At 42.5% G+C, this 19,797-nt stretch overlaps 1 protein-coding gene across 1 annotated transcript; it reads right to left on the bottom strand.

Annotated features, from left to right (window-relative positions):
- Nucleotides 1–4,032: 4,032 nt before the first annotated feature.
- znf385d (zinc finger protein 385D) lies at nt 4,033–19,618 on the bottom strand (the record flags this gene model as incomplete). Its single annotated transcript, XM_041873161.2, is given in 6 exon segments — nt 4,033–5,601; nt 6,577–6,678; nt 7,217–7,398; nt 7,664–8,014; nt 14,459–14,627; nt 19,511–19,618. Coding segments are annotated over 6 exon segments (1,149 nt in total), but the record flags the coding sequence as incomplete, so codon positions are not given.
- Nucleotides 19,619–19,797: the final 179 nt, after the last annotated feature.

Raw genomic sequence — 19,797 nt, 5'->3', positions numbered from 1 at the left:
TCCCGTTCTGTGAGCTTGTGTGGCCTACCACTTCGCAGCTGAGCCGTTGTTGCTCCTAGACGTTTCCACTTCACAATAACAACACTTACAGTTGACCGGGGCAGCTCTAGCAAGGCAGAAATTTGATGAACTGACTTGTTGGAAAGGTGGCATCCTATGACGGTGCCTTGAAAGTCACTGAGCTCTTCAGGAAGGCCATTCTACTGCCAATGTTTGTCTATGGAGATTGCATGGCTGTGTCCACTAATTTGTGGTGTACACATACTTTTGTATATATAGTGTACCTTACAGAACATTTGGGGAAATGTTGCTATGACACACTGCTGCAATGTACAGACATTACTGCATGACACACAATCAATAGATCATTAGGGAAGCAGTGGGATGCAATAATGTGTTCACTTCCTTCTTACCTGCAGTTGACATGAAACACAAGGTGACACTTCCTGAAAGTCACGGCTGCTACCTGGTGTGATCTCCTTAGCTGGCGGCGTGCATCACCTATCCTAGATGTCATCACCGTAACCCTGAGATGTCACCTCCCTGACAGTTCTATTACCATGATAACTCTACTGGCCCTGCATACATTACTGATACATTTCTATATCAGGTTCAGCGTTCAGGTGATGAGAAGGAGTCAGCAACACTGAAACTAACACAAAGTTGCCTGCAGGTATATGTCATCTAAAGTTAGTTGTTTAAAAAAAATGACTAAACAAAATCAGTCATTGGTAAACAGTTTACATTATCTCCACTCCAAACTTTTAATAGTAGCTTGAATATTTCCTGTCCACTAAATCTTGATAGGCACTTGACATTGATAGAGAACACTGAACACACACACACACACACACATTATACAAGCTTTCCGCAGACCTTACACAACCTTACACTCAGCCCAGGGGCACTTTAATTTTCTTAAGCACACTATAAAGTGTATAACCTTGCCTTCTAGATCCTACCCAGCTTGCACATTTGGATATTTGGAAGTTATGGGAACGTACATTTTTGGTTTCCCATTGGTTCTGGGAATTAAGCCTTAAGTTTCCTGGCCAGTAAAATTGACTTTTTTAAAACATTCTGAGAACTGAAGTGAGCAGCATACCACCCTGCATCCCGCTGCTGGCTTGCCTCTGAAGCTAAGCAGCGTTGATCATGGTCGGCCCCTGGATTGGAGACCAGATGCTGTTGGAAGTTGTGTTGGAGGGCCAGTAGGAGGCACTCTTTCCTCTGGTCTGAAAAAAAATAGAAAATATCCCAGGCCAGTGATTGAGGATTGTCCCTGTATAGGGTGTCCTGACTCTCTGTGGTCACTAAAGCTCCCATTGCACTTAGCACTTATCATAAGAGTAGGGGTGTTAATCCCAGTGTCCTGGCTAAATTCCAAATCTGGCCCTCATAGCCACCTAATTATCCCCAGCTTCCAATTGGCTCATTCATCCTCTTCCCTGTAACTATTCCCCAGGTCGTTGCTCTACATGAGAATGTGTTTTCAGTCAACTTACTGAGTAAAATGAAAATGTTCCTGTTTACTCATACAAAGCTATTAATTTTTGTCTATTCAAACAAACCCCATTTCAAAGGAAACACACACTCATTAAGAACAGGTGTGGCCAATCAGTGGGCGCGGCCAACACATCTGAACACACTTAACAAGACAGAGGATAGAGAGAGTTTTATTGACCCTGAGGACGGAATGTATATTCTTATTACGTTCTTTGAACGTTACTTGTGTTTTCTTGTGTTTTCTATGGAAAGTTTTCTTAATGTTCTGAGAACATGACTTTAAATAGAGCCACGAAGTACTGAAATTCCCACAGAAGAATGTTGTTTCTTAATGTTCTCGGAACAATTTGAGAACCTTATCTTAAATAGAACCATGAGGAAACCATTAGGAAATATTATGCTGAAGTACGGAAATGTCCACCTAAGAAATATATGGTTCTCAGAACGTTATGCGCTAGCTGGGTGGTTACTGCACACCCAGTGCCCTTTGATAGATAGGCTACTCCTCCCATATTGCCTCAGTTAGATGTATTAATGTGTTCTATTGGAACGCTTATTTGGTTGCTAGAAGAGACATGGAGCGGTATAAGCATTTATAACATCATACTGGCTGATATATGAGCCAGTCACTGACATGGAACCATTCCCTTTTACTAGTTCTCTGTCCTTGTAATTTATAGCACCTCTCAGATCTGTTCAGACCGGTCCAACATGCTCTCTGTGTGTTTATGGCGGCAGGTTATTCATTAGGGTCACGGTCTCCATCTCACTTGAGTGACATCTGTTTGAGCCAATAATTAATGGCTCAATAATTGATGTGGCCAAGGAGAGCAAGGCAAGGGCGGGTCATATAACCGAAAATACTAATTTAGTATGAGGGGTCAGCCAGTAGCAATCTGAGCTAACAGTGTAAGAGTTTCTGTATGCATGCAATGAATCCCTGACAACGTTAGTAATCATGTAGGCTGGTGTTATTTCTTTCTTTATTTATATACTACTTTGGGCCCATTTCTTCCCCTCTCTGACTCAGTGATTCCCCATATTGATATTGGTCACAACAAAGCCTCGGAATGAAGGTGGATTTGGCACCAGATGCGAAGATGTCAACAATAGCTATACTGTACAATATGGAGAGCAGAGAACTTAGGTGGGCTATTTGGTTGCCACGGGGTTGCATGTAAATGCTTTCCTTAACTTATGTTTGGATCTCAGTTCCGTTCAAACGAACTAATTCCAATAAATTTGGGGAAACGTGTTTGTAATGTTGTGTCTTGGTCGATCTGAACTGCATGGTAACCATAGACTCCTAAACAAGCCGAAGGTTGTTGGCTTTGTTCTCATTTTTAAGGCTAACGTTATTGCCAAGGTCAAAGCTGAGAAAAACAAAAGGTAAACTGTACATTGTAGACACATTACTCTGTGGCATTTCGAAATCAAACTTCAAAAAACTCTTGTCAGTGTTCTGACCTATGTTTGACATTAGGGTTGGCAGGTATGCATTTTAATGGATTTGCAATTGTTGTTTTGAGCACTCCAATATTTCTACCTCACAAAAGTATTTGACTGGGACTAATCAAATCCCTATCCTAACTTGAACCATGAAAGGCATGTGATGCAGGTGTTCAGTCTAAGATAAAGCACCAGGTTTCAAAACACGCTTGCCAAGGCGAAGGTTATTGCAAACTGTATAATGCCTGATGGAATAAATATGTAAAAGTTCTAATGGATGTGGAATGTTAATTGAGGCATTTATCATAATTGTGGAATCAGAGCTGAACATGGACAGACACGCTGTCTGAATCTGCCCTTGTGTCCCAAGGGTATCCGACTTCAGATCCTGTTCCTACTCTGTTACTACACATCCCCCTGCCTGTACATTAGCCCTCCAGCACGGCACCGTTTTCTACAGCCTACAAGATAGAAAAGAAAAACAACTCAATAGAAGCAATAGCGCAATGAACTTCTGTCTTTTTTAAGATGACAGAAAACTACCAGCTATTAGTTCAGCAGTGTGTGCTACTGTATATAAACACACCTGCTGTTACACATCCACAGCCCACCAGATCAATTCTTCATAATCCCCTCTTTCAATCATAAAATGCATATTTTCCTAACATTTAGGAAAGAAACCCCTCTGTATGGTACCGTGTGGTACCAAGGAACCTCAATACCCATTTGTCACACACTCAAGGACTTGCTCTCTGGTCATCAGGCGGCCTGCTCTATTGTTTTTGGAGTCGGATTAGTGTTGGAAGTAAGCTCCCTCTGGCTTGAGAGGGGAGTTGTGTGTGTCAGGAATGTTGTCAGGAGTCTTTTGGGCAGATATACTACAGACTGGGGATTGACGCACAGGATTATGGGTTCATGGAAAGGACCACAGACAGACTGAACAACTGGCTACAATATGTACCTGATGACTTATAGTTTTTTGGTGAGCTCAAATTGATAGCGCCGAAACCTGCGTTTGTCAATGATTTTACTTCCTGGACTGTACAGTCCCATTGGTGAATTGTAGCATCAACAAAGTTAACAAAGTAAGACTATTTTATTTGAAATTGTTCATCTTTTACACATTAACATATATTTTACACAAGCCTTAGTGGTCCCTTTAGCCCATGACGTGGTCATTCAGAATGCTTATTGGGTGTCAGCTGGGATGGCTTTAGGTGGAGGGCAAGGTCACACACAAACACCCATATACACCCACACACATACGCACACACACAAAGGAACAAACACTTACACACTAACAGACACATACACATAATGCAAGAGAAACTAGGACACATACTCTAGCCATCTAATGTACTGTAGACATCAACAGAGGGGGGACTTAAAGTGCATACAGCAAAAGAGGAGATCCTTATCAGTCTTCTTTACAAACATGAGTGATAGCTACCTCCACTGAAGCAATGATCTTAGTGTGACACTATCTTTACAAATATGATATCCCTTTAGCACATTTATAGCTCAAACTGTGCCTTGCATTAGACAGAAATGACACTGCATAGTTCACTGGTTTGTCTTATACATTATTGCAGTACAATATAACTCCAAGTCCTATTCTTGGGTATGATTAGTGGGCAAGAGAATGGTACAGGAATGTGTGAGGCTAAATAGCCCCGTATTACTAGAAGGGGTGGCTGTGTGGGTACTACTAAGTACTAACTACTATAGGAAGGAATTGTGATGAGTCAATGACTCAGTGAAGACGGGAGAGTAGATTGGACAGGGTGGTCCTACAGTAATGATGAGACTGGCCTGTAGTCCAGTGGAACAAGCGATGCAGGGTTAATACTGTGGAGCAGTAGCAATCCAAACGGAATGGAGTGGGCAGTAGTCCAGATGTAATGCTTCAGGTTGTCTGTAGTCCACATGTTTTGGTGAAGATCGCAGTCTTGAGAGAAGAAACACACCAGGACGCGACGGTTAAAAGCCTGTTATTTTCCGTTAAAATTTCCCCATGATTCTACACGTTGGATCGTTCACACCCAGCAGGTGATCGCTAACACACAGCGACCATCTGTTGCTTTTAGCCGTTAGTCGTTCCGGTGTGTTTCTTCTCTGAATGTAGGGGAAACAGCAGAGGGAAGGGGAACACTGATCAAATTCTGGCCCTGGGCCATTGATGGATTCCTTGGGAAATCCATAATGGGAGGTCTTCCCAGCCCAGTAGGGTTTATCTGTCAGTATGGGTTAAACAATACCTGTGCCTATTATCCACATATTCTGGTGAAGGTGGCCTGTGGTCCAAATGTATAGAGGGATAAGCAGAGGGAAGAGGACCCTGGTTCATAACTACTTCCGTGGCACGTCCGTCATGGGAAGTCCATAGAGTCTATAGGGTGGGGTTGTGAGTCAGTAGGGGGCAAACAGTAACTGTGTATGGGAGGTCCTGACAGGCCCGGGGGCGGGGCGGAGCAGGGCAGCAGGGAGGGTCTGTGTCTGAAAAAAGGTGGAACCAGGGGAGTTAGCGTGGGTGGAACGGAAGCCGGGGAAGGCCGAGCCCATGGCTGCTGCTGCTGATGCCAATGCTGCCAGGTGAGCAGGCATTATCTGAGGCTGGCACAACTCCTTCCCCACTGTCAGCTTCACCTGAGAGGGATGGAGGGAGGGAGGGAGAGAGAGAGAGAGAGAGAGAGAGAGAGAGAGAGAGAGAGAGAGAGAGAGAGAGAGAGAGAGAGAGAGAGAGAGAGAGAGAGAGAGAGAGAGACACAAAGAACAAAAGAGAGAGAGAGAGATTTGTACTTAACTATTTGCACATTGTTACAACACTGTATATATACATAATATGACATTTGAAATGTCTTAATGTTTACTGTTAATATTTATTGTTTATTTCACTTTGTTTACTATCTACTTCACTTGCTTTGGCAATGTTAACATACGTTTCCCATGCCAATAAAGCACTTACATTGAAATATATATATATATATATAGAGAGAGAGAGAGACAGAGAACAAAAAACTCAATCAGTGTCTGAGAGTATGGGTTTGAAGGTCAATGGAGCTTGAAACGTCTTCTGTATCAGTGATAGGGAAATGGAGCTTCCTCTGAACACAAAGATGGAAATTGTTACGTGCTGTCAATCAACTGAATCATGTATTCTAACCGACTTGGAGGAATCTTTGCTCTTTCCATATAAAAGTGTCTCCTCTGGGTTAATACAGTTGATGATGGGATTTAGAGGAGTCATTTCACACAGATTGTCAACCCCTGGGCCTGGTTGCAAGTTATCTCTGTCTGCCACTTTATGAGACCCATGATGGAAACTTGACTTTTCCCTCAATACATTCCACCTTTAGCATGCCTGTCTCAGACCTTCATTTTTACTAGGCCTGTAAAGTCACAAACCATATCAACTTCATATCCAGGGGTTATTGAATAGACGTATAATGAAGTACATATTTTTAGATTACAAAACAAGAGAATGAGATACCCTCAATCATGTCCCTCACATTTTGGTGACATAGATTTGTGGAGTAGAGACTTTCTGATTGTTTGGGTGATTCCTCTGACTCTGTTGTGATGACCTTTATTGTGTCAGTATTGAGACAAGAAGGGACTTACTGGTTGTGTGGCCTGGCCTTTCGGGGGTTTACTGTAGGGACTGTATTTGGGTTTGGCCGGTTTGCCTGCCGCTCTGTCTTTGTGACGTCTGCTGCTGATGTGCTGGAGAGATGGAGAGGACAGTAAGGTTATATAGTAAGAAAGATAGAGACTACCAAAAGACCAAGGAGGACAGAACACATCTAATTGATTTGGAAGGTTGTCAGCTGCAGAGGTACAAATGAAAACAAGAAAATTGCCTAGTAAATGCAACGTCAAAATTGCATGATCAATGCGGCACCCTAAAAGTCCAAATATATATTTAAAAAAACGTTTCCAATTCAATGTTAAGACATGTTCCATTCATCCAGTTTTGAAAGCCTACCTACTAATTTGTTTCTATTCATTTTGTGTATTCACTGCCTGAAAACTATTTTCTGTAATGTCAAGGTTATATTACATAGGCTTCGTAAGAATTTCCAGTTAGACACTACTTCAACGAACACAAGAGAGACAGATACAGTTATACCACTGATAAGAACCTGACATTTAAACATAGTGAATTCAAACAATTTCCATTAACTAAATTCACAATTTTCACTCATGGAACTGTGATAATTTACAATGGCTAATGTTCATGTAAAACCCTGGTGTCTCTCACCTGTTTAAGCTGTGTCTCGGAGTTGACGTGCACATCGCAGATCTCACAGTGAAACGTTTTGTTCTGTAGGCCCGTGGCTGCCTTGGTGGGCGGAGCTAGCTTACTCTTGACCCCTGGCCGGGGGAAGGACTTGATGGAGCCAACACCACTCCTGGCCTCTAGCATGGTCTTGTGCTTCGTACCTGGATGATAAAAAAGGACAAAGTGTGTCACAATAAGGTCTATCAGGCATTTGCATCCACAGTCCCTTGCCACTATTATGTAAAAAGCATTGAGAGGCACTGACATTATTTGCCAATGAATATACCCTACCAATCAATTGATGAACATGATTGGCTGTGTTCTTCACATTGACAGAAGAGTGAACTCCATTTAAGAGCTGCTATAAAGGGTTAGCGATTGAGCCCCCAGGGACAGGAGGGACTGAGCGGAGGGCAGGTCTCTCACCGCTGTTATGAGCCTCCAGTTGAGATGCTGAGTTGACGGCCATCTTGCAGAGCGAGCAGTAGAGCAGACGCCTGGCTTTCTCTTCCTCTGTCTCTGGGTCTGTCTCAGCCTCTTGCTCCACCTCCATGTCTGGTTCTAAAGGTGAGCTGGGTTTGGGCGAGGCCCTGTCGTCCCCTCCTGTGGCTGAGGTAGTCTCTGTCCCTGTGGATGAGTTGGGACTTGATGCCAGCGTAGGTGCCAGGGGTGGTAACATTGATGTCATGGGTGCCAGGGTTGATGCCAGGGATCCCAGGGTTGGAGCCAGTGTGAGCACAGGAGATAGCGGTAGTGGTGATGCACCCGGAAAGCCATCTGCAGAGGGCGATAGATAATTATTTCAGCAGGGAAGGTCAATTAACAAAGACGAACACTGCACCAAAAATAATCAAAGTCATATATGGATCAATGCGATCTGATGAGAGAAACAACACAAGTTGTTATAAAGAATACAGCAGCATCCCCTGATCGATGTCAATTCCTCTCATTTCTCTCTACTGCAATGACACAGATTGAAGATCGCCATCCAAGGGAGCAAATCAATAGTGAATTATGTCGTGCTATTTTTGCGAACCATTATGTATGGCTCTTATTTATCCCAGTAGAGGTGTCAGAGACGCACAATACTGATGGGAGTTACAACATCACTAGACACAGATTTATCACATTTGAGTCCAAAAACATGCAATTCATTCACTTTCTGCTATTAAGGTGATTTTTGAGAGGAATAATTTGTTTTGGTATGTAATTACAAACACATAATTGTATTCATTTATTAGTGTTGATTAACGTAAAAACATAATGAATGTGATTTGTGACAATATAATATCATTGAGTGTTGATAAATCTTCCAGTGCATGAATTGTAATTGCTTATTCCGTAAAGTTCTCAATTAAATTATTCGAAAACTTTACATGAAGTTCCACATGACACCAAACCATTTCATTCATAATACTCTACAATATCCAAATTACAATATACACCATTAACTCTAGCTGACACTTTCCATACTTGATATTTCTGTTATATCACACGAAGCCACGACCATTAGCATTTGAGTGAATAATTAATTGGATGGCAATTTATGGTGGGCCTCACCTTGTCACTGATGAATACTGTTTATGCTAAGAGGAAAGCAATAACCCTCACCCCCCTGCAATTATTATTCACATACTCCCAGCCTTCTCTTGAGTGCCAGGTATCAATACACCCTCACAGTCACACTAATCCAATCGCTCAATCAAAGCCAACTCACTAGAGACCAAGAGCTGTCAACCTACCGCCTTCTATGGGCAGGTTTTCAGCACAAGATAATAATTGTATTTGTCCTTGAAAAGCGGGGTTAAATGTGTTTTTGTAGTTTGTCTGTCAACATACAGTGCCTTGCAAAAGTATTCATCCCCCTTGGCGTTTTTCCTATTTTGTTGCATTACAACCTGTAATTTAAATTGATTTTTATTTGGACATACACAAAATAGTCCAAATTGGTGAAGTGAAATGAAAAATATTACTTGTTTCAAAAAATTCTAAAAAATAAATAACGCAAAAGTGGTGCGTGCATATGTATTCGCCCCTTTTTCTATGAAGCCCCTAAATAAGATCTGGTGCAACCAATTACCTTCAGAAGTCACATTTAGATAAATAAAGTCCACCTGTGTGCAATCTAAGTGCCACATGATCTCAGTATATATATACCTGTTCTGAAAGCCCCAGAGTCTGCAACACCACTAAGCAAGGGGCACCACCAAGCAAGCGGCACCATGAAGACCAAGGAGCTCTCCAAACAGGTCAGGGACAAATTGTGGAGAATTACAGATCAGGGTTGGGTTATAAAAAATATCCGAAACTTTGAACATCCCACGGAGCACCATTAAATCCATTATTTAAAAAATTGAAAGAATATGGCACCACAACAAACCTGCCAAGAGAGGGCCGCCCATCAAAACTCATGGACCAGGCAAGGAGGGCATTAATCAGAGAGGCAACAAAGAGACCAAAGATAACCCTGAAGGAGCGGCAAAGCTCCACAGCGGAGATTGGAGTATCTGTCCATAGGACCACTTTAAGCCGTACACTCCACAGAGCTGTGCTTTACGGAAGAGTGGCCAGAAAAAAGCCATTGTTTAAAAAAGAATAAGCAAACAAAAGGCATGTGGGAGACTCCCCAAACATATGGAAGAAGGTACTCTGGTGTGATGATGAGACTAAAATTTAGCTTTTTGGCCATCAAGGAAAACACTATGTCTGGCGCAAACCCAACACCTCTCATCACCCCGAGAACACCATCCTCACAATGAAGCATGGTGGTGGCAGCATCATGATGTGGGGATGTTTTTCATCGGCAGGGACTGGGAAACTGGTCAGAAATTAAGGAATGATGGATGGCGCTAAATACAGGTTTGAGACTGGGACGGAGGTTCACCTTCCAGCAGGACAATGACCCTAAGCATACTGCTAAAGCAACACTCAAGTGGTTTAAGGGGAAACATTTAAATGTCTTGGAATGGCCTAGTCAAAGCCCAGACCTCAATCCAATTGAGAATATGTGGTGTGACTTAAGGATTGCTGTACACCAGCGGAACCCATCCAACTTGAAGGAGCTGGAGCAGTTTTGCCTTGAAGAATGGGCAAAGATCGCAGTGTCTAGATGTGCCAAGCTTATAGACGACATACCACAAGAGACTTGCAGCTGTAATTGCTGCAAAAGGTGGCTCTACAAAGTATTGACTTTGGGAGGGGGGGTGAATAGTTATGCACGCTCAAGTTTTCTGTTTTTTGTCTTATTTCTTGTTTGTTTCACAATAAAACATATTTTGCATCTTCAAAGTGGTGGCATGTTGTGTAAATCAAATGATACCCCCAAAAAAATCTATTTTATTTCCAGGTTGTAAGGCAACAAAATAGGAAAAATGCCAAGGGAGGTGAATACTTTCGCAAGCCACTGTATATGTATTGAGCTAGCATGCACGTCTCTATACATGTGCTTTTGAGTATGTACTCTGTTGTACTTGTGTTTTTGTGGTGAGTATATACCACAGGAGGTTGGTGGCACCTGAATTGGGGAGAACGGGCTCGTGGTAATGACAGGAGCGGGATAGGGTGGAATGGTATCAATACATCAAACACATGGTTTCCAGGTGTTTGATGCCATTCCATTTGCTCCATTCCGGCCATTATTATGAGCCGTTCTCCCCTGGTATATACAGTATGTTATATTTACAGTATGTGTGTGGTTGTGTACTGTACACACAAGCACGGATGTGACTCTTCCTTATTATAATAATTTTTTACCCCCTTTTTCTCCTCAATTTCGATCTTGTTTCATCGCTGCAACTCCCCAACAGGCTCGGGAGGCGAAGGTCAAGTCATGCGTCCTCTGAAACATGACCCGCCTAACCGCGCTTCTTAACACCTGCCCGCTTAACCCAGAAGCCAGCCGCACCAATCTGTAGTGATGCCTCTAGCACTGCGATGCAGTGCCTTAGACCGCTGCGCCACTCGGGAGGCCCTCCTTGCTTCATCCTTTAACCAGGAAATCCCATTTCAGTGACACACCTCCATTTCAATCAAGGTCGACCTGTTCAAAAGGCCATGTAGGAACATGAATGTGTCTGTTCTTGCATTGTAGTTCACTCATCCTCCATAATGCCATTAAAGAGCCATTTACCTTTTGCGAGCAGGTGATTATAGTGTACTTTGGCTGGCCTAAAAGCCCTCTACTCTGGGAAGGCTCCAGTAATCCATATCCCCACTCGCTGTGACCTAACTGGCTCTGGGAGGCCGTGTTAAGAACTCAATCCCCTCTCATTAATGAAGGTAATGACTGTGATCAATCTAGAGAGGCAGCAGGTGGGGACTGGCAGCTATGGGCTAAGAGAGGGGGGGGGGGGGGGAGTAAGAGATAGAGAAAAGGGAGAGATAAGGGGTAATAGAGGAAATAAGGAAGGGAGTAAGGAGACGGAATGAGAAAGAGAGATTGCAGAGGGAAAGAAAGCGTGGAGAGGAAGCAACAGCGAGAGAGAAAGAGGGAATGGAAAATACAGTATGTGAAAGAAAGAGGAGGGAGTACAGAGACCCCAGAAGGAAAGGGGAAAGAGAGGAGATAAAGTCAAAAGAGAGTGACACAGTTAAGAGAGAGAGAGAGAGAGAGAGAGAGAGAGAGAGAGAGAGAGAGAGAGAGAGAGAGAGAGAGAGAGAGAGAGAGAGAGAGAGAGAGAGAGAGAGAGAGAGAGAGAGAGAGAGAGAGAGAGAGAGAGAGAGAGAGAGAGAGAGAGAGAGAGAGAGAGAGAGAGAGAGAGAGTGCATGCCACAAAGAAAGAGGGAATTCGAGTGACAGGTATCATGATCCCTCTTGAAGAGCTCCCTGTCCTTTTCGTCGCCTGTTTCTATACCTCTATAGCTCTCGGCTCTCCCGGGAGATTTCCTTTGGCGATAGAGCAGAAATGCTCTTCTCAAATCTTTCCACTCTCGTTAGGCTTCCAGGCAATCACAGAGCTCCCCCGAGATCTGATTACCTTTCTCAATGATGCTGGATTAAGCTCTTTAATTAAAACAGCTTCAAACCTCCTCAGAACTTCTCACAAATGAGGGCATTTACAGTAAATCGTAGTTCCACGCAAGTGAAAAGCTGGTTTAATGCACAGAGTCATCAGCTTTGTGATGCATGTCTCTGTGTAAGGGCTTTTTCCAACCCAGTGCATACTGAAGAGATTTGGATATTTGAATTCCTTGTTGGTTAGGAGACGTGCATGGGGAGCTGTGATGGTTAACTGATGGCTGAACAAGCCTAAGCTAGCCCCCATGCCCCATGCCTGTTCTATTGTGCAGCTGCTGTCAGTACAGGCAAGGCTCCCCTGACAATCTGCTCTTTAATAGCTAATATCAGGGTACATTTCCTCAGGCACTGGACTGTAACTGAGAGATGGCGACTGCGTTATGGGCAACTCTTCTCTTTCTTAGGCACGTGCATGCGCACACACGCACACACGCACACACACACACACACACACACACAGCTTGACAAGCAGTGGCTAAGTCATCGACTAATCTATACAATCTCACTGTGGCCGGCTGTCCATTCGAAGCTACACACAAGTTCACAAGTTAAAAAAAACACACAGAACAACGTACACAGAACGTGTGTTATAATGGCACTTTGGCAGAAGTTTTGCATCAACACTGTGAGCCCACTATCAAAAGAGACTGCAGTTCCTCTCCCCCATTGCTCATATCTGCTCACTGTAGCCATTTCTCTTCCCTGACCTCTGCTTTTCATTAGAGGAGCTCACGGGCACTGATATACCGCTAAATACTTCAGCCCCAAAGATAATGTGGCGTTTACCCGCCTTGCCAATTAATTTCCCTGACATCTGAGCACATTAATATTCATTACCCAATGCCACTTGTGACAAACGGACGCTCCCACGTTTTGTAGACACGATAGCAAGGTGGAGGAGAAACCTGCTTGTTTGTTTTGGGAGGTCAGTGATGAAAATTATTTATGGCTATGTTCCTTTTCCGATACAGTGTTTAATGGTCTGTCTTTAAGGCCTCCAGGGTCTTATTGTTAAACATTATTTTCGTGAACAATATTTTCCACATAGTGAGACATGGGCTTGCTCTTGAGACACACCTATGAGTGAGCTCTGTGCTGCATTTCTCTAACAAATGCATAAATATTCAAAGATATACTGGATGAATAAACGAAAGCTTGTTTTGTAATTCATTAGGTTGGTACCAGACTGAAGAGTGATATCTGCTCTCGCTAGAGGGGGTTTCTATTAAGCAAACACGAGGAGGACCAAAACATACATTGACGAAATACCCCATTTGTGGAGCAAACGTTATATTAAAAAGTTACCTGGTATACTCTACCTTCACAACTGAATAGAAATGTGGGGACAAAACATTGTACCATTGGAATAAATATTTTATTACTTTTTGAAATATGTTGATACCCTCTCCGTAAAGTTGTGAATGATCCAATTCTGCAGGTGTGAGCATGCGAGACCAGAGTGTTCACAATGCAGTGACTTACAGAGTGTGAAAAGGAATCGCAGGACCTGAGCTCAATTATGGATGCTGGTGTGTGCTCCAGAAATGTGCTCCTGGTTTAAAATCGCTTACACATGGAACATTGGATTGAAGGCCCTGGACTGAGGCACTCAGACCTAATCCTGGAGAGCCATGGTCCAAGGTTTCATTGGTGCCATTTTATGAGGCAATTAAAGATGGATACAGGAATACTTTAGTAGTGGACAGAGGTTACCCAGAGAGCACTCTGCTTCTCCAGGTCCTATGAGTTCAGCTGTAAGACTAATGGAATTGACAGAAGGTCATCCTCCGAGCCTCCACCGACTGAATTTTAGAAAGATAAGACGGTCAAGCTTATCTGGTCCTGGTGCCTGTCTCCTGTAGTAAATGTACATCGTCAAGACGTCAACTGTATCTACTTCCTCCTGCTCCCAAATGTCTCTAGTGTGACACCATGATCAGATATACAACATTTACAGTAATGTTATCCAGGTAAAAACAAACGGATGAGGAGAAAGAGAACTATCAGCACACTGTTTCTGTACTCCCACAATTTTATTTTGCAACCTTTACACCAAAGGGACCTGGTCAGGTATTTCGGCAGACTCGGCACCTTTTGAAATTTGTTGGATGGATGTGACAAAGAAAAGAGTGACAGACAGAGAGAGTGGATGGGGATTGGAAAAAACAGTGGATACGGAAGGAAAGTAAAGGAAAATGACCAACCTTTCCTGTCAGTGCCGTAGGACATTGCTGGAGGGTTGATGCTCTTAGGGGTTTCCTGGTTGGTGGTTTCCTTGGTGACCACTGAACCGTTGAGCTTACATTTGGGAGCATCCAGAGATTTCAGCTTCTTGGCGTGTTTTGTTCCTTTGTAGTGGGCCAAGGCTTGGCTCTGTGAGAAGAACAAATAGCAGGCTCAATTTAAACCAGGCCAAACTATGACCAAAAACTAACTCAAATCAGTGACTCATGAAATATCCAAAACACAGTGAGCAGGCATCACAAAGCATTGCCTTTTATAGTGCTGAGTAGACACAAACTTTAAAGGGGCTCAACATCAAAATAACATCCATGACATTAACAAGGACCAATTTACACTGTTATCCATGCTCCTTTGCCTGTTATGTGATTTTTTTCATTTGTCTCACATCTCAGTATAGTATCAGGGGCCATGTGATGGGTGAATTTGTGATAGTCTGATGTTTCATTTATGTAGCTGTTTGAGTTTAGAGTCCAGACACGATTCGTCCAAGATTCACCTTCACAACGGATTTACCCGGACGCATGGACTGGACCACATGCAAAGACTTTCAGTCATCCTTGTTTACCTCCACATACTTCCTGGCTGACTTTGCCTGTGGCAGGAGGGAAGGTATTAGGAGAAATGCAATTGCTTCTTGTGCCAGCCGCATCCCCGGCAGGGCATTGTTAGTATCTTTGTGTGCTATCGGGGAAGTTTCAATCAAAACCATTGAGACAAAGAATTCTTACTTGCTGTTTGCAATTTTTTGGAGAAAGATAACTTTCTCCATGCCAAATAGAGCAAATAACAAAATGGAAATGTTCAGATAAAACCCCATTTTCTCTACACTCAACCTAAATTGATTTAGTCTGTGGAGGACATAGACAATTATTGGCATTGGAAAACCCAAAAAAAAGCCAACAGATATTACATGTGAATATTCTATAATCCGCATAAATACATTTTCCCACCAAAGATCTGTGCGTGATGACATATTGCATATACATTTGTTTTAAAATACTTTTGCTGTTAAATTCCCATGTACTGAATAAAAAATACAAGTTAAATGGATTTCCATCGCATTTTCAACTCTACTGATGGTTTTCTAAGGTCTTGGCATGTGCGCTCTAACCAACAGCTCGCAGATACAGTGCGGGTAGGTTACCTACATGATGAGAGCAATTTTTTCAAATGGCAGCCAAGTATCAATCATCATGTCATCAGAATAAGACCCTAGATATTTATTGGAAAGGAGCATCAACCTCATCAACTTGCACTTTCACCACCATGTGAAGTTCATCATAACTTATTTCATCTATAGTCTAATATACTGCATGCTTTCCCGAGTCGTAGTAGAAGGACCACACAATATCATCTCGTGACTCCAAGTTTACTTTGATATGTTGGTTATTCTATCAATATTTGCGCATAAAGGTGTTTCCACTGCCATTTCTTGCATCATTACATTTACAGACACAAAAAGATCCCACCTTGTCTAGCGTATTTTGTTTTATCGACATTTGGAAAGTTTACCGCCAAATTTGCTGTTCCCATCAGGCCTGTCGTGACATTTTTAATCCGACATGTACTTTACACTCATAAAAAGGTTGGATGGAAGCCTGGTTAATGTCTACATTATCTTTCCTCCAATATATTTATTCCTTATAGCATGCTCCAGGTATCCAAGCCATCAGTAGATTTTTGCCAGAAGACACAATTGATATGAATGAGTGATTAGTGTAATCAAGACCATAATTCATCTTTCATTAAAGCATTGATGTGGAAGAATTGCCTTAACGATACTTGAGATTTGACACAGACTTGATTAAGATGGGGAAGGAGGACATTCGTTTTTGGATGGTCTATAAGTGAGAAAGACATCTTATCAAATAAGACTGTCAATTAGCCATTTAGTCAGTCAATCATCACACAAAAAATATAAGTGCATTCCCAAATGTGGTATTTAATGTTCTGTGCATTCTTTAAATCATTCTTAAAATATACTCTAAACATAAAGATCAGCCAAACGGGTGACATTGTTTGGTAGGGCTATAATCAGTATGTTACAGTATATGGATGTCTGTATGGAAATATTTTGCTGGTGGTGTAATTGATCAATAAAACCATGTGTAAGGAAAAAGACTCCAATCTGGACAAAGAGGTCCAAACGAAGGCATAACAGAGTTATGTGTGCTTGTGAGAGAGGGAGAGAAAGAGGGAGAATGCTGTAGCAGGCCTCACTCTCCATTGACTTGAATGCTGATTGGTTAAAACCGCATTCCAGCCGGTGTCTATGACGTTAAAATGCCTATTTACTCTGCGCAATCCACTGTCTTCAGCCCAGCCAAGAAATTTATAAACTAGATCTCCACTATTAAAAGCAGTAACCCAATACATTTTTTGGGGGTCAGATTTGTCCATTAAGCTCAGAGAACAAGTGTACTAAAGGAAATTATACATTTCAGTTATGGACATGAATGGGTTAATATTTAAAGTTCTTGAAATCACAAACTGAAAGACTTTCACTCTAATACTAAAAACGCAGTAACTCAATATATATTTAATAAAAATGTGTTGTCTCGCCCAACTAGTCAGTTTTGTATGTGTAAAGATGGCCTTAGACTATGCAGAAAAACCCCTTCCCAGTCTGACAGAGTGGGGGCCCTAAGCGAGATTGGTTTGGCGGCCCTCCCACCTCGCGGCAACAATTTTTAAGGGCCCTACACACCCTATGTAAACAGAGCGACGGAGCGTCGTATATGATCCGTTCCAAAATTTGAGTCGCACATGTGGAGCGGCCTTTAGTTGCCCTTGACGGCAGAGAGAAACATTTTAGTTAATTTCCTGCAATTCTACCCACGTTTTGCCATGGGGTGAAGAGACATTTTCGCACTTTAAAAGCTAATTTCCTACTAACGGAGTAAAACATATTTTTATTTAAATCGCTATATATTTATTTATTTATTTTTTTGGGTCGGAGGCCCCGGGGGGCCCTAAGTGACCGCCTACGTCTGTTATGCCTGATGCTGGCCCTGCTGACAGATCACGACTATGGATAAGGCCATTTCAAAGATCATCAAAGGTGCAAAGCAGAACGCAGTTCCTAGCATAGCTGTTGAGATCTCGTCCAACTGATTCATCCTGTAAGTCATGCAAGGTGTTGAGTATGAAATGCGTCCATCCACTACAGTGTAGTTTTTGGTGGTGTCTTTGCAGTCTGAAGAAGTGGCACTGATGAGCTGTTTCCCCAGTCCTGAGACCCATTGAACAACCCACAGAAATGCTCTTGCTCTTCCAGCTTTTGGAGAGTGCCCTGAGTTTTGAAATCCTGCTTGATCACTGGCACCATCTTCTCCACACTCTCCATTACCCACTCCTGAGCCTTCTCTGATCTTCCAACAGCTCCCAGGACTCCCACAGCCGACAAGAGGATGAAGATTATGAACAGGCCGCCGAAGAACAGTATTAGCATGCACCGGTTCTTCTGAACAGCTCCAACACAACCCAAGAAGCCAAACGCCATGATGATGATTCCAACGACTAAGAGCAGGTTTAGAGCTGGGACTGCCTCATCTGCAATACTGCTTCCATCCCTGTTCACTTTGGTAGATGGAGACACCAATAAGGATACATCCATCGATCCAGGACAGCAAGTTGAAGAAGAAAAGCAGATACTTCAGGCCCTTTTTATAGACTGCCATTTTCTGTCAACAGCCAAGCAAGAGGTGGAGAGCGTGAGTGTGAAGTTGTAGATCTCCACAGCGTGAGACTGGTTTGGTGGTAGTGGGCGAGTTTGTGGCTTGTGTTTCACTGGCCACCAATCAGAACGTCAGTAGTTATCTCCTCAGGTTGAAATGTGTGGAGACATCCTCCTCTAAAGAATGACTCGAGGGAAAAATATTTACTGTTTGAGCAAGACATTTGAGAGCTGTGTCAGCTTATTGAGGCACTTTTGACTTAACGCAGAGGAAAACTGGATGGGAATATCCCAATTATATGGTACAATGGATTAATTAAATCATATTGTATGTATTTTTTTTTCACCACTCAAAAGTCCAGGTATTCTGTCCTTCACCAAAGTAAGTTAAGCTACACGTATCATCCACCACCCAAACAACCTCCAAGTCCACCAAGTTTCTCCATCCAATTTAAACTCCTATATAGTCAATTTGCAAAGATGATAAAGTATTTTTTGATGTCCAAGTGACATCAAACTGAAATCTCTTCTCCCTATCTTGGCACCACAGAGATTTGATAGGTAAACACCATCTTTATCTGTTTGCTCGGGAGTTGTGATTGATGGCTGGGATAGATGATGATTATCCTGAGCTAGACCTCAATGCTGAAGAAATAATAACCGCAGCTTTGAGTAATCACTAGCACATTGGGGCCCTGAATAGATAGCTAGCTTCCTTAGTGGAGGAAGTATGACAATGCCATTTTGTAATGCTACTGAATTAACTACTCCCTGGCTCAAAAATGTGTTTTAAATTGTAGGAAAATGTGCATTGATGGTAAGAATAAGGAAATTGTACAGTCAGATTCCATGCATTTTAGTAATGAGGGTTATATCAGAACTACTTTGTTTATTATTAAACAACTGTGGTAATGTATTGCAAGATAACTGTTGTTTACTCCAACTTTAAAGCCTTTACAAGAAAGTTGCCCTAGATTACAAAGACGGCATGTTGTGCTAGATATATTATTCAGTACACATCCTCATATGAGACAAGTGACATCATGTGCTATTTCACAACGGACATCTTACATAAGGATGCAATGTGTCCCCTTTTATAACAAATTACATATACTTTTTGAAGATTCATGAGCCCATTATGTCTTATGTTTCAAGCAAGACTTTGTTTGAAGTATGACCTCATCAACATCTTCTGGGATCCTGTAAATATGGGTCGAACATGTAGGAGTGTACCATTGTACTTTGTTATTCTGGTCAATACGACTCAACACAACACAATACAACACAGGTTCATCGAAGGCATTTGGACCCGTGTGATTCCCAGAAGCTCACTCACCTGTGAGTTGAATCTCAGTTGGCACACGCTGCACGAGACGTGTCTTCTCTTCGTCAAGGGAGGAACTCCAAACGTGTGATGCATAACAGCTTTCTGAACTGGGTCCATCTGCGGGGAGAGAGGAGAGAGTAGAATCTAAGTAAGATACAGTGTTATAGCAGACCTCTAAATCAACCACCTTCCATCCCTTGTGTGGGTGGAAAGATACAATGATTTGCTTTAGAGCAGGGTTCCCTAACTCGCTGCAGGTGATTTTATTTGGCCCCCCCAAGTCTTCTGAGCAAAAC

Source organism: Coregonus clupeaformis, unplaced genomic scaffold (genome assembly GCF_020615455.1).
Source record: "Coregonus clupeaformis isolate EN_2021a unplaced genomic scaffold, ASM2061545v1 scaf1527, whole genome shotgun sequence".
In the NCBI taxonomy this organism is placed as follows: Eukaryota; Metazoa; Chordata; class Actinopteri; order Salmoniformes; family Salmonidae; genus Coregonus; species Coregonus clupeaformis.
This window is presented reverse-complemented; position numbering and strand designations above follow the sequence as displayed.